This window comes from Thalassophryne amazonica, chromosome 4 (assembly GCF_902500255.1).
Source record: "Thalassophryne amazonica chromosome 4, fThaAma1.1, whole genome shotgun sequence".
Taxonomy (NCBI): Eukaryota; Metazoa; Chordata; class Actinopteri; order Batrachoidiformes; family Batrachoididae; genus Thalassophryne; species Thalassophryne amazonica.
In genome coordinates this window covers 118,920,133-118,935,721 of record NC_047106.1, presented here as the reverse complement: position 1 = coordinate 118,935,721, position 15,589 = coordinate 118,920,133, and the positions used below count along the sequence as shown (strand labels likewise).

The 15,589-nt window shown below is 43.0% G+C and overlaps 1 protein-coding gene across 1 annotated transcript in view; it reads right to left on the bottom strand.

The window, feature by feature from the left end:
- Positions 1-924: 924 nt before the first annotated feature.
- trpc6b (transient receptor potential cation channel, subfamily C, member 6b) overlaps positions 925-15,589 on the bottom strand; it is a 56,331-nt gene continuing 41,666 nt past the window's right edge. The window contains exons 9-11 of the mRNA XM_034168478.1: positions 4,839-4,895; positions 1,145-1,220; positions 925-1,062 (exon numbers count right to left, since the gene is read on the bottom strand). Of these exons, the coding sequence (XP_034024369.1) occupies positions 935-1,062; positions 1,145-1,220; positions 4,839-4,895 (261 nt within the window). The 3' untranslated portion in view covers positions 925-934. The remainder of the gene's footprint in view (positions 1,063-1,144; positions 1,221-4,838; positions 4,896-15,589) is intronic.

Here is a 15,589-nt window from a genome sequence, read left to right as displayed (position 1 = left end):
AGTCTTTATGCTAAAAACACTCTGCTTCAGTCGGGAGCTCATAAAAACAGACCATAAAATTCACAAACAAATCATACAGTCATACAGGAAATAATACAAAATCCATTAAATTCTGCTCTAAAAACAAACAATAATAATCAAAACTAAACATCATCTTGAGTATCGTCTAATAATAATATAAGTAATAGACAATCAACATCATATGAAACTAAATAAAGATAGATGAATTTGTAATTGTACCTATCCCAAATAATAAGAGTATCACATGGCACCAAGACAATGATACAAACTGTACAATGATTAATATAAGAATTGCCAACACAGTTAACCTTTTTTTACACTTGTGGGAATGTGACCTTGAGAGTGCTTTAATTATGTCCACCAAGGATGTTATAAAATCATTGGTGTTTGTTTGTTTATTTATTTATTTGTCTCTGTTTGTTAGCAGGGTTACTTCAAATCTACTGCACGGATTTTGACACAATTGTCACCACAGATAGATATGAGGCCAAGGAAGACTCCCTCAAATTTTGGAGGTGATCCGGATCTGGATTCTGGATTCACTTATATAACCTTTGGAGGATTACTGTTAGCAGGATTACATCAAAACTACTGTACAGATTTTGACTAAATTTGCACCACAGATAGATATTGGGGCATAGGCGACTCCACTTGATTTTGGAAGTGATTTGGATCCAGATTGGCGGACATCAGATATCTCTGATGATTATTATTAAGAGACAGAGAAGTGTGACACCAAATCTTTTTCCCCCCCAACAAAATTCACAATTGCTCATCATCTGTCTTATGTTGCAATACAGAATATCAAACCTGTTATAGTGTCACTTTTCATCTAGACTGCCGCTCAGCTTTTATCCTGAGTGATTGTTGAGTTTACTTGGGAGTACCTGTCATATTTGGGGTTTTTCTGTTCTCACTTTCTGCTGCTGACTTGTCCTAGCTTCCTGACAAGCTCCGACAGAGTCTCCACATCAGGGTTTCCTCTCTGCAGGACTTGGCGGCGGAGCATGGAGATGTCCTGTTTGATCATGCTCAGTTCACCTGTGAGGTTAAAGGCCAAACTGTTTGATTCACTGTTGCAGGCAGAAAAAATGGCATGTACATGAAATATGACTTAACTCACCTTCATTAACGTCATGATGGTCATTATCTCTCTGTGCTTTTAAGATGTATCTCTTGATGAGACGGTTCATTATCTTCTATTTGTTGGGGGAAAAAAACAAGAAACATTACATTTAAAACAAAGTTCATATCTGTTATGAAAAACCTGTCAACCAGCATTTGTCCTCCAGGAATAAGGTATTGGGCATTATTATCACTTTACCGAGGCATTGCTAGGCCGGTATCGTAGATTTACATTGACGCTACCTGGCTATACCCGCCCGCTGTGCATAAACAAATGACGTCATAGTGCGTAGCCAAGAACTGTCCGCAGAGGAAAAAAAAAAACTGTCCGCAGAGGAAAAGATAAAAAGGCGAGAAGTGTGTGTTGGTCCCAATATGGATATTCTGGATGATTTTCTCATGGATAGTACGACAATGAACAGCAGCCAGCTTGATGAGGACGCCCCTGCCGAATTTGGAGAGCAGTGCGCGTCAGCCGACACGACAAAAGTTAAAGTGAGCCAACCTTGTATATCTCAGTAAAGTGATAATAATGCAAATAACATGCTGTTGTCATGCGGTATGCATTTTCTGAGTCCCTCCATTCATGGCCAGTCGCCCAAAATGACCGATATTCGCCCTCTGTCATTTTGGGCGACTGGCCATGAATGTCGGGCCTCTGAAAATGCATACCGCCCTCCAAAAGCATGTTATTGTATAATTATTATCACTTACTGAGGCGTTGCTGAGCCGGTAGCATAGATTTACAATTATGCTACCTGGCTATACCTGCCCGCAGTAACAGGCAGGTATCCCAGTACCCGCCCGCTGTGCATAAACTGATGATATCATAGCGTGTGCAGCCCAAGAACTGTCTGCAGACGAAAAGATGAAAAGGTGAGAAGTATGTGTTGCTCCCAATATGGATAGTCCAACAATGAACAGCAGCCAAAGCAACCAGCTTGATGAGGACGCACTGGCGAATTTGGAGAGCAGCGTGGTACCAGTCAACAGGACAAAAGTTAAAGTGAGCCAACTTTTTATGTATGCGTTTGCTGGTTGTCGTGCGTTTTGAAATTAAACATTATTAATGTGATTCCATGTGTTGTGTATCTCAGTAAGTGATAATAATGCAAATAACATGCAGTTGTCGTGCGGTGTGCATTTTCTGAGTCCCTTCGTCCATGCCCATTTGCCAAAAATGACCGATATTCGCCCAAGTTAGACGAGAGCGAATATCAGTCATTTTTGGCAAATGGGCATGGACGGAGGGACTCAGAAAATGTATACCACCCTCCAAAAGCATGTTATTGTATTACTGTGCATGTGTTTATTTGTCTAAAACAGTCAGATCCATAAGTATTTGGACACATACACATATTTCATTATTTTGTCTCTGCACCAAACAATTAAGATGTACTCTTAGTGTAGACTTCCGGCATTAACTGAAGGAGTCTAACAAAAGCATTGCATGAATTATTAAGGGTCCCTTCACACATAACACGATTGAAGCCAATTAGCACACAAAGGAGGAATTGCATGCCATTCGTGAAAAATCTGAGTTGCCTTTAAAGCCTCGTACACCTGTTGCTACAACCATTCGCGCACACAAGTGGCCAAGAGATAGAGAGTGCCCTGTGAGAGCCCATTTAAGCCCTCTTGTGCCAGGTGTCGACCAAATTTCAGGTGATACAAACAAACATCTAATGCTGCTCGCAGAGCACTTAGGAAATGTGTGGCCATTCATGCTCTGTCAGCACAAAAATAGTGAGCAGGAGTGAGCAGGACCACTTTTGGCCTGGCTGTGAAACGTGTCTAAGTGCCCCCACGACTGCGTGCTGCCAAGAACACATGTGACATGCCAGTGTCACCTCCCCCCCACAACACGTGTGCATGTGTTTCACTCCTCCCCCCACTCCCCCCACACGTGACGTGTGTGGGGTTTGCGCCCCCCACTCTCCCCCGCAGGTGAGGTGCCTCTCATCTGATCACAGAGTGACACTTTGGTCTGTGTGCTGAACGGACAGGGGGCATGTCTGGCTGCCAACAGCAGCAGCTGTTGGCATCTCTTGTCCTGGACGTCACAGCTGCAGAACACGTTCCCTGTCTTGATGGACAGGACCTTTCAACTGTTCACCATAACGCGCGTGTGTGTGCTTGCTGTCCTCACGTGGAAATACATAAAAACATGCTATATCGCTTTTGCGACAGGCTGGAGAGAGAGCACACACAGCGCGCACATTGACAGGCTGTCCCAGCTGAAACAGACCATCAGTTCATGTGGACACGCAGCAGGTGATCTGAACGTCACGTCTGTCTGACAGGACACCCGTGTCGGACCGGACACGCGTGGGGGCCCAGCCCAACATTTATTTTTTATTTAACCAAGGTTATTTAACCGCAGGGTTCTGGATTGCATCCCCTTTTATTTATTTTTTATATCAACCCAGTGATTTTCACTAATTATTCTCTATCAGTGTCCGATGATTGTAGTAATTATTTATATAAACTGCTGGACAGCTGGACATAATAAGACATAATGAGAGAGCACTGCTTCATTCATGTCATTTCATGACTGTGTGTCTGTGACCATGGGTTATCAACAGAGGAACAGATGGTTTGTACGCGTGTTGTCCACTTGATAAGAGGGATTCAATAAATTGCGGCGTTTATGGTGTGGTTTTTTTTTTCCCTCCACAGCAGCGGTGCGATGTGGTTCAACACAGTCCAACTGCTTGCACTGTATTCATGCACATGCACAAGCATGCACAAACTATCGCCGGTGTATCATGCACACCTGTGCAATCGTGCGTTCTTCCAGACAGCAGGTGGAATGTTTTGTGGTTCCCCATTTCGTTCTTGTTTCATGGATTGTCTTCTGGTTTCTGCGACTTTTGTGCTATGTGTGAAGGGGCCCTAAGGAATGATCGCCATTTCTATACATAGTCCCTCCATTTTCAGGGGCCATACGTAAATGGATGCACAAAATATATGGATTATGGGAAATACAATTAATCACTTTTACAGTCTCTTTTATTTAAACAAGTCAAGGGATTGATGCATGAAGATTTGACATGAAGTCACTGATTATGGACTTTATTCTACTGTATATTAGAGGTGGGACAAAGTCACCATCAAATCACTCTCAAGTCATGAATCAGCAAGTCCCAAGTCAAGTCTCAAGTCATACTGACCACCAATTGTTTGCAAGCTGATTTGGGACTTGCAGATTGATGACTTGAGAATGACTTGACAGTGACTTCATCCCACCTCTGCTGTGTAGTAAATTTGTCTGGAGCAGGCAGTTATCTATAACTGAATGAAGTGCAAGAAGGAGACTAGTGAGGGAAGCCACCAAGGAACCAGGACAACACTGAAGGAACCGGCTGTAAAAGTGATGATTTGTGTTCATAATAATCCTTAGATTTAGTTGGTTCTGGAGGGACTACACTTACAAATGGTGGTAATTCCTAAATGGTTACTACAATATTTTTGATAAACCCCTTGAATTAAAGCTACCAGTTTGCACCACGAGCACTTCTAGTTTCAATTCAACTCCACTCTGGTGATGTACAGGACAGGTTTGCAAAAAAACTGCATCATTCTCCAGCTCTGTATGGACCTGACTGAAGTACAATAGCATTTTAACAACTAGCAGGTTAGATATTAACAACTTAATATTATATGTCTGTTGACAGATGAAGTTGTTTTACTTGGTAATGAGCTGGACAAGATGATCCTTCAGCTTTCAGATCTTCTTGTTGCCTCAACTAAAGTTGAAAACCAGAAAAAAAGACTGAATCATTTCATAGGTTAATAAAATATAGCCAACATTAAAGAACAATATCAACTATATTTGTGAACAATATTTGAGAGAAATAGGTATTTTGTGTAAATAGAAAATGTTTTAGATCTTTGAGTTCAGCTCATGAAAAATGGGAGCAAAAACAAAAGTGTTGTGTTTATATTTTTGTTCAGTGTATTAAAAAAATAGTAAAAACATTTTATGGATGTATTTAACATATACTTTGCATGTTCTGAATAATATTCAAATCTGCCAACCACTTCAAATATATATACAATGTCACAAAACTGCAAGGATTGTAAAGCAAACCCCCTTTCAGTTTTTGGCATAGAATGTTAATTAAATCTTAATTACATTTTAATTGTTGTTCACCCTCTAAGTTTTGCTTTTCAGAAAAACTGAACTGAACTTGAACGTACTTTTTTTTTTTTTAGTTTTGCGCAAATAAAACTCATTCATTCAGAATTATAGGATTCAACAGGAAAAAAGACCACGTAATAATAATAATACAACACTTAACCAGCGTTAAATCATTAAAATTTTTAAATCTTAAATGAGACCCTTGACCAAAATTATGGAGCTTGTTGGGCTTATTGAAGATTCCTGGCCACAGAATAAGCACCTAATTTTAATAGCAATTTACTCCAAGAAGGAATGACATAGGTGTCAACTTGAATCCAGAAACGGCAAACAGGGTATTTAACCACCAACTCCGCCAGGTGATTTTACTGATTAACAGCAAACGGGATGAGGAGACAGGATGAGTTCATCAATGAAATCACCTGGCAGAGTTGATGGCTACAAAGAAACCTACACCCTCTTTGCCCTTTCTGGAGTCAGGTTGACACCTACGGAATGAGGTAGAAACAAATTCAAGTTGATTTTCTGAAAGCTCAAACAATTCTCTTTTGCATTGGGTGTACTCAAATTTTAGCTCTGTCCTTTCTTCAGGCAAAACAATTGGATTGAAAATTTTCCCACGCTTGATGGCATCATAATGACGTCAGTGGTTCTGCCATTGTTAGAAGCATTTCTGGAAGGTCTCTCCCAATAATACTCTTTATTAATATTTTTGGACTTCTGGTGCATCCTCATCATACACCATCCACGGGAGTCAAAGAAAGTGGCCAACATGACTTTGACATTGCTGCACACCTGACATGTTATCTTTGGTCTCAGTGATGTTGGATGTTTCCATTGTGATTACTGAAATTTGCATTTGGGGTGGTACCCATTCGCCCTATTGATGTATCCCATAATCCCTTGTGCGCCAGAGAGTCCCTGCATTCAAACAATATATAGAGAATCCACATGATGACAATTGGAAATGAATATTATACTACAAAAATGTAATTTTTTATGCTTTTCGTCACACTAATAAGAAACTGCATGCATGATACCCCGCTAAAATAATTATAACAAATAATCCGTGTCTCCTACGTTTAATCTGTGTGGAATTTAATAAAGGCAAACAGAATTTCAGACATATTATATATATTAGTCTGGAACAAAGAGGACAAACAGTGTTGTAAAGAACAATAATCAAGACGTTAAAGAGCAAACTTCACTTTCCCCCAGAACGACATGATCAGGAAGCGAGCGTAGCTCACAGCAGCTCCCATTGAAAATAACGGAGAGACAGCCTGTGATTCTCGCATGTTTACATAAAACAAACGCAATAACAACGTCTAAAAACCCAGAGAATATATTCATGAGAGTTTTAGGCACAATATAAAAATAGTTTTATGTTGCGATGTTAATGCTGTTGTCCATGTGCAGCGGTTAAAGTGAAGCCCGATCAGAGCGTCTCAATGCAGTTCTCAATGTTACTGAGATCTCGCAGCGCAGCGACCTCTCCGACGTTTTGCGGGATTTGAAATGTCAATAGGGTGAATAAACTCATGTCTCATCACCAGTGATGATGGCGTTCAAGAACTCGGGTTCACCCTTTGCTCATTCTTGTCCTGCGAAACTTCCAGACACAGTTGATTCTGCAACTTCGACACTCCGCATGTCCAAATACTCCATCAAAATGGAATGTACCTAACCTGTGCTTATTCCTAGCTCATCTGTAAGATCTTTGATGGTGACATGACAGTCATCTATGACCAAAGTACGTAATCCGTCAATCACTTGGTCATACTGATTATTCCCCGCATATGACCGTCTGCGGAAGACGATGGTGTAGCATCCAGTTTGTTTGTTTGTTTTTTGCTTTTTTATTGTTGTTGTTTGTTTGTTTTTATACACTTTTGAAATTCAATTTCATTTTATTTCATTTATATAGCAGCAAATCACAACAAAGCTGTCTCAAGGTGCTTCACACAAGTAAGGTCTAACCCAGGGGTGCCCAACCTTTTTTGAACTGAGATCTACTTTTAAAGTTGACAGTGTATCGAGATCTACCAAGCCATATGGAACGCCACAGCGTAGCCGCAATATATTGTGCACCAATACAATAACACAATTTTCTGGCAGGTTTTAACAATAATAAGCATCATTGAAGTAAAGGTGCATGGTGAAAAAGAATAAGCACAAGTAGGCCTAGGACTGGACATGAGTTGAAAAAGTTGTTGCCGACCTTAGTGGAGCTTTTGCCACAGAGAGGAGGAAGCTGGTCTCTCATAGTCTGGACAGCAGGAGCTGAGTGCAGCCGTAAGCAGGCACTCAGGCACTCTCTGTCTACATTAGATTCCAGATTTGGATATTCATTTCAGGTTTTGCTCTGGATTTGAGCTCAATGTCATTTTTCAGTGTGAGGATCCAGGTTGAAGAGTGATGCCACTTTGGACGATATACAGTCCACATCTATATTTTCTCCAATTGGAAAATAGAGAAAACTGACAACAGGCTCTTTGGATGGAAAGTCAGTGAAGCACCTGTCAAATTCTGACAAGATGCTCTACACATGATCATCATAACATGCACTCTCTGGCTCAGTCTGTGTCCATGTGTGGAAAGTTCTGCAGGTCACACTGTTGCAACCTGCTTGATAGCACATGTAATTTGCTTTTAAACTTGCTTTCAAATCTAAAAGCTGTGCATATTCAGCATGATTTGAACGTTTCAGAAATTCGTTAATTTCAGGCAGAAGACCATTCCAGAAATTTACCTCTGCTGAGCCACCTAATGTCTGTGTGCAGCAGATGTGCATCTCCAGTTCTGAACAGAATAAATGCATCCTCAGACTCCTGGCCCAAACAGAACACTGCAATCTTGTTCACCACATTCATCACTCTTCATATTTACGGACCATGAATCATTGTGCTGCTCGCGGACTTTTCAATTCCTGGACTTTTCAAGCAAGCAGAGGGGATTTACCCGGGTTAGCATTAGAAGTTAGCATCATATTTCTTGTGAATTGTCTGAAATGCTGCTCCAAATTCCCTTTCTTCAGTAAAGTGACATTTAGATTACAGATAAGGTGGATGGATTTACCATTCGAATAAATGAAAAATAATACAGGATGAAAATTATAATTTAGCCAACGAAGGTGCTTTTCGTCAAGAATGGTGAACATGCTGCTCATGTTGGCACATTCCATGACCTCTATGTTGGGCACCTTGTCCTGCCATCCGATGTGCAGAATTTGTCTAAGGCACCTCAGATGGTAGCTGTTGAGCTTTTTCTCATGTCTGGCGTAGGCGGTCCATGCCTCACTACCATAGAGGAGTGTGCTGGACATGCAGTAGGTAGACGTGCAGTTTTGTCCTCTCAGTGAGGATGGAGTTGTTACAGGCTCTGTGGCTTAGACTTGTCATAACTGCTGCTGCCTTTGCAATCCTGCTGTTCATCTCTGCATCAATGGAGAGTGAGATAGAGTTGGTGGACCCAAGGTATGTGAAGTGCTCCACATCTTCCAGGCTGTACCCATCAATGTCAATGTTAGGGGGAGCAACTGTGCCCTGATCCATGACATTGGCCGTCTTCAGACTGATGGTTAGTTCAAACTCCTTGCAGGCATGACAGAGATGATTAAGAAGCTGCTGCAGACCATCTTTGGAGTGTGATATCAAGGCTGCATCGTGGGCAAAGAGCATCTCACAGATGAGTATCTCCACAACCATGGTCTTGGCGCGAAGTAAGGCAAGGCTGAAGAGCTTGCCATCAGCCCTGGTGTGAACACTCTCTCACTGCAAGCATTCAAGGTGTACAAGAGGAGCATGGAGAAGAAGATTCCAAAGAGCGTTGGCGCAAAGACACAGCCCTGTTTCACCCACTGCTAACTGGGCAGGCCTCTGATGTTGCGCCATTGAAGCAAAGTACTGCACATGTTCTCATAGAGCGAAGAGACCACTGCAAAGAGTTTTGGGGGGCAGCCGATCTTCTGCAGGAGCCTGAAGAGTATGCTTAACTGCCCAAGTTGAAAGCCTTGGTCAGGTGAATGAAGGCGATGTTGAGTGGCATTTGCTGCTGTTGACACTTCTGCAGCTGGTGTATTGAAAAAGATCATGTCCATGGTAGACCTCCCAACTCGAAAACTACACTAGGACTCTGGGTAAACACATGAGGCCAAGGTCTGTAGATGCGCTAAGGCAACACAGGCGAAGGCCTTCCCAACAGTGCAGAGAAAGGCGATGCCTCGATAATTGTTGCAGTTGCTTCCACAAGAAGCAAGAAGTTCTTATACAGGAATGTGTGCCCTGGGGAATGTGTCCCTGTTCCCAGCAGAGGCAGAAGATTGTGCAGGTGTTTTAGCAGCACAGGTTTCCCACTCTTTAAGACTTCTGATGGGATGCGGTCACTCCCTGGGGCCTTCACACTAGCAAGGCAGTCAATGGCTTTTCCAAGCTCTTCCATGGTTGGTGGCGTGTCTTGCTCTTCCATGACCAGCAGATCTAGGATGTCCTCGAGGGCTGTGACTGTGACAATGTTCTGGGTTGCGTACAGCTCAAGATACTACTCAACCCAGCACTGCAGCTGCTTCCCCTGGTTTGTGATGACATCACCTGTCTTTGACTTGAGTGGGGCAGACTTGGAGGTGGATGGGCCTATTGCCTTCTTGATGCCCTCCTACATGCCTCTTGCATCCCCAGTGTCAGCAGATGTCTGTATACTGTTGCAGAGGTTCAGCCAGTATGAGTTGGTGCAGTGGCGGGCGGTTTGCTGGGCTTTTCTCTTGGCAGCTTTGAAGGCTTCAAATGTGCTGGGACTGGGCACTGCCTTGTAGGCCAGGAGGGCTCTCCTCTTGGCCTCAGTCACAGGCTCCATTTCCTCTCAGTGGGCTTTACACCAGTCTGTGTTTTTATGCTCCTTTTACCCATAGGCATTGATGGCCGAGTTGTACACAGCATCTCGTAGGTGGGACCACTTGGCATCAATGACACCCTCCTTACCTTCCAGTGTATCTTCAGTGAGGGCTTCTTGCAACTGGCTGATAAACTGCTGTGTTTTCTCTGAGCCGCTAGCATGCATGGGCGAGCCTTCTTCTTGGAGTACTGCAGATTCCTTGGAGCTACGTGCACCTTGCTGACCACGAAGGAGTGAGCCATATCGTAGTCTGCACGATGGTAGCTGCAGTGGCAAGGTCTGCACACCTGGTGATGACTAGATCCAACTGGTGCCAGTGGAAGGACTGCGGGTGTCTCCAAGACACCTGGTGAATATCCTTGCATTTGAAGAAGGTGTTGCTCACGAATAGGCCAAGATAGCAGCATAGCTCCATCAGTCATTGGCCATTGTCTTTGATCTTGCCCCTTCCATAGATGCTTAGGCAGGTGGGCCAGGCCTTGTGATCAGCACCTACTCTGGCGTTGAAGTCTCTGAGTAGGTAGAGGCCTTCTGTGCTGGGAATCCCAGATATCACTTTATTTAGGGACTTGTAGAACTGGTCTTTCTCCTCTGGGTTGGAGTCGAGGGTTGGAGCATAACCACAGACGATGGTGTCTGGGCCTGAAGATGTTGAAAGCCAGTGGTTGAGGATTCTCTCATTGCCAGTTGATGGCGGCTCAAAGGAAAGGCAGAAGCCAATGCAGTTTGCCAGTGGCAGCGTCACAGGAGTTGCTGAGAAAGTACTGAAGTTCAGCAACAGACCACCTTAGGGATGCCGACTCCGGATTGTTCCTCGAGGTTTTCTCCTGAAACCCTTGTTCAAGACTAGATATAGCCACAAGGCAACAAAGGTCTAAAATCAGAGTTTCCTTCTCCTAGATGAACTGCCTTCCTAGGCTGACAAGTTCCATTTACCCGAAGCAACTGGTTTTGAGGCACCAGAGACCCGACTGCACCCCTTTTCCTGTCAGTAGAAGCAGTTCCGCCAGGCTTAGAAGCTAAGCCATACGAGCAGGCCAGGAGCTAGTCTTGGTTGCCAGAGGCTATTTGAGATGCACGCCATATGGGAGCATTTTTTCGGTAGTGTCCCCACTACTATCCCCGTCTGTAACAACCTTGGAACCAACCATTCTCATGGCATCATCATCAAAACCCTGCTGACTCTTGCAAGTGGTTTCCGCTTGGGTATCACCAAGCTGTTGGCAAAATCTGATGCACAACCTTTGCTCAAGTCGTTCTAACATGTTATAGCAAATGAGAATCTGACAGGTTACATGTGTTCACTCTAAGGCTGAGTGCTAGCATCTGATGTGCACTGCAGATGGGAATTTTCTCTACACCTCCCCAACAAATAACAACTTGCACACTTCATTTGCTTCTGTGGGATAAAATAAGGTCAGATACATTTTGACCATAAGTTGGCAGGAGTGGTGGCCAAGTAACTAGTGTACTTGGTTTCAGTGTGGAAGGTTTCTGTTTCCAACCCCATCCCTGCCGCATTTCTCCATGTAATGTGGACTTGCATCAAGAAGGGCATCCAATGTAAAACCTGTGCTAATTCATGGTGCAGATCTGCCTCAGATTTGCTGTGGCAACTCCGAGCCCAAATAAGGAAGCATCCGAAGGGACTTAGTTTTACCTTTTGAAAATATATACACACACACACTATCACTCAATGGTTTGGGCTATCAGTGTATGAGTAAATGTGGTTAACAAATTAACATAAGTGATGACACTGCTTTCCTTGTGAACAACATTAACATATTCAGACACATTAGTTGTTGCAGTCTGCAAGTGAACACATAGCTGCACAGGTCAAGCCTGATGTCAGACACTGACATGTCCTTGGGTCACTGCAGCTAGAGTTAGTGCAGTACAAGAGTGTGGCATCCCTCACTTTGACTGGAGGTGCCTGTTCTTCAGAATGAACTGACTGCAACAGTCAGTTTTGATCAATTTGCCCACTACCAATGGGATTCCAGAGTATGATGAATTTTTACCCAGGCTACAGTGTGGTACTTGGCTCATTTACTACGGGGTTTGTCAGTCTTGTGAAGAACTTGCAGAAAGCTCACATTTCCCTTGTACAAAAGGAGGAAGGGTTGAGCATCAGAGTAGTCATCTCCAAGCTCAAATGAAGTTCCCAATAAATGGGGAAAAGTCCAATTTTACAGACTTTGTAAAGTTTCCAAGCTGTTGAAGAGATGATGTGCTGTCAAAGCTTGCCAAAACATGAGCTGTTGGTAACGCTTCAGACCTCAGATCCAAGTTTCTCAGCCACCTCATGTCCTGCAATAAACCTCTCACAAGTGCCTGTGTGCATGAAAACCTGTGAAGCGAGCATTCCCTTAATGCAGTAGTATATCATAAGGAAGAGTGCATCCGTGTCATTTGTATTTGTCTTTTGACGACGATGCAACATTCTCAGTGAAATGATGCAATATGCACGTGTCAGCTGGGCTTATTCAGCAAAACCATCCTTTGTTACACTTACAAGTACAAGCTGACTATTCAAAAAAACACATGCCTCTATGAGAGATTGATTATCATCCAGGGATTGGGGTAAAATTTCAACCACGCAAGTACTCAGAAACACTGCCAGTGCAGCTTTATTACCTCAATTTAAGAACAAAAAACCTTGTATAGTTGGGCACCGAGTGATTCGCAGTGAAAGCAGAGCCTACATCTTTCCTCAATGACCTTTGATAGAATGAGAAGAATCATATCTGTCAAATACAATGGCAAGTTCAGTAACATCAAATGGTTTTGAGAAGATGGCTAACAATTAACGTGTGATAAAACTGGCCAGATTACTAAATCTATTAAACCTGAACTCATTCTGATGGTGAGGATGGGTCACGCCATCTCTATTATGTATGCTGCTGAGACATCACCTTGTGGAACATCCAACATCTCTGGCATGGTTTGGAATGGTTTTTTCAATTTTCTTGTCAAGTTCTGCTTTTACAGGCAGGACGGTGGCTTAGTGGTTAGCACTGTTGCATCACAGCAAAAAGGTCATGGGATCAATTCCCATCTGTGGCCTTTCTGTGTGGAGTTTACATGTTCTACCCATGTTTGGGTGGGTTCCCTCTGGGTGCTCCAGCTTCCTCCCACATCCAAAAGACATGCAGGTTAGGTGAATTGGAAACTTTAAATTGTCCGTAATTGAATGTGTTTGTTTGTCTATATGTGGCCCTGCGATAGACTGGCGTCCTGTCCAGGGTGAACCCCATCTCAAGCCCGATGACTGCTGGGATAGGCTCCAGCCCCCTGTCACCCTTTATTGGAATAAGCAGTTGAAGATGAGTGAATTCCGCTTTTACAGCTTCTCATCTGACCATGGAAATGAGCCGGTGGCATAGCAGCACATTCATGCTTCAGAACTCAGTGCAGGTCAAGTTTGTGTTGCCTTGAGACTTCTGAATAACAATTCAGAACTGACTATCATCTCTGATCCACATGGATGCCTTTCCTTATATCAGCAGAAGTTGCAACTTCAACTGGAATCTCAGCATTCTTCCATCAAGTCTCCAACCAGCCCAGTCTCACACCCAAGTTGTTACATTTTGATGCAAATGGCTCATTTTGACCAAACGTCAATGTGTGGTACCCTAACCTTAACCATGACCAAGACCATAACCTAAACACAGAGGACAGTTCTATGCGCATGACGAAATGATGTATCTGTCATTAAGTGACACAATGGGGGAATCTGTTACATAGTGACGGAAAGGGGTAGCGGCCATGCGTAAAAATGTGACAAATTAGGAGTGAGAATGTGTAGCTCCAACAGTCTTTAATTTAGCCATAAATGTAGCTTTGCGCCTGCATACCAGTGTTCAAGAACCCCGTTAGTAACTTTTTAACTTCATCACTCCTTACCTGACCACTAACTATAATGTTGATAAACTTTGGTATTGAGATCAAAAGGATTTTGGCTTACGATTTTCAAGAATCTTCTGCACATTTCTTTTTTCTCAAGCTAGTCTATTCTTTTGCATTTCTTCATGGCTTTGTCTTGATGATGGTATTTCTTGGCACAATGACTATGGGACAAATGAGAATTCTGCTCCTTTGTTTCCTTATTGATGGTCTGCTCCAATGCTTTTTCAGTGCTAATGGCATTCAGAGGCTGGTTCAGAACACTATCACAGGGGGGAATACCTCAGACCTCATCAGAGAATGAGGTCAGTGTGTCAATGTGTCTTCAGTGTGTCAATTTCTGTGCCTTTTCTAGAATTTCAAAACAGCCCCCCCCCCCACCAAAGACAAACGCAAACCAAAAAGTGTTTAAAGTGTTAAAACACTTTCATTTTGTTTCACAACCATCCCCAAGGGTTAACAAAAGTACAGTTCTGTTTTGTCAGGGACCTATCGGTGAACGTAATCTCACCAAACTACTGACATCTGCTAATTTGCAATAAAATCTTTGGAATAATATGCTCAGAAAGGACAGACATGGTCAACTGCATATAGATAGTGCGATGGAGGCCAGCAGGAGTCACTGTGCACATGGGAGCCTCACTCCCCAATGCCAAAAGACGCTCTGGCCACAGACGCCAGAGTCCACGGGTTTTGGCCATTTAGGTTACAGTACCTGCCACCCATTCCGGAGATCAAGAGTTTGTGTCCCGTGTGGATGGACAGAGTAGATACAAAAGTAAAAAAAACAATTAACTACACGAGTAAAACTGCTACACTAGCAGCCATCGCTAGGAAGGTCCTGGAGATTGGATTCAGCCAATCACTCAAAGTGGCCATGCCCTTAATTATTCATAACCTATATGACTTAAAATATGCCAGACTCGTGAGTTATTATGGGCTGGTTCTTTGTCAGGTTGTCCCCAAATATCTTTCTTTTTTTTTCAGCAGTCCCACCCCCTTGCAAGAACCCTTAAATTAAAAATTTACAAAATGCTGGGTGAAATCAGTGGGAGGTGCTTCAAAAAGCTTCAAGTTCCAGATTAACTGACTGAACCAGCTGGAGAGCGTGGCAATCACTAAGTGGACACCTTTGCTATTCCAAGATCTTTTAACAGAATGTTCTCAACTCTGATGGGAAATGCCATCAATAGTAGTCGTAGTATGCATCAATCAAGCAACTATCACTCAACATTTGGTCCACACAGGCCATGTTTTCCTGTGTGGAGATGTTTAAAATCCATCTGGACCTTAGATGTTTTCAAAGGCTTTTTCTTCCCCCTCTATACACCTCCCACTCACATTTTCACAGGTGTAAAACAGAGGGATGCTGAGTGCAGTGGGTACTTCCACCAAGATGCAATAGGCCTTTCAACCACATAAATCAGACCAAACAGTTGAACCATTTGACTGTACGAGGTCTATTAGAAAAGTATCCGACCTTATTATTTTTTTCAAAAACCA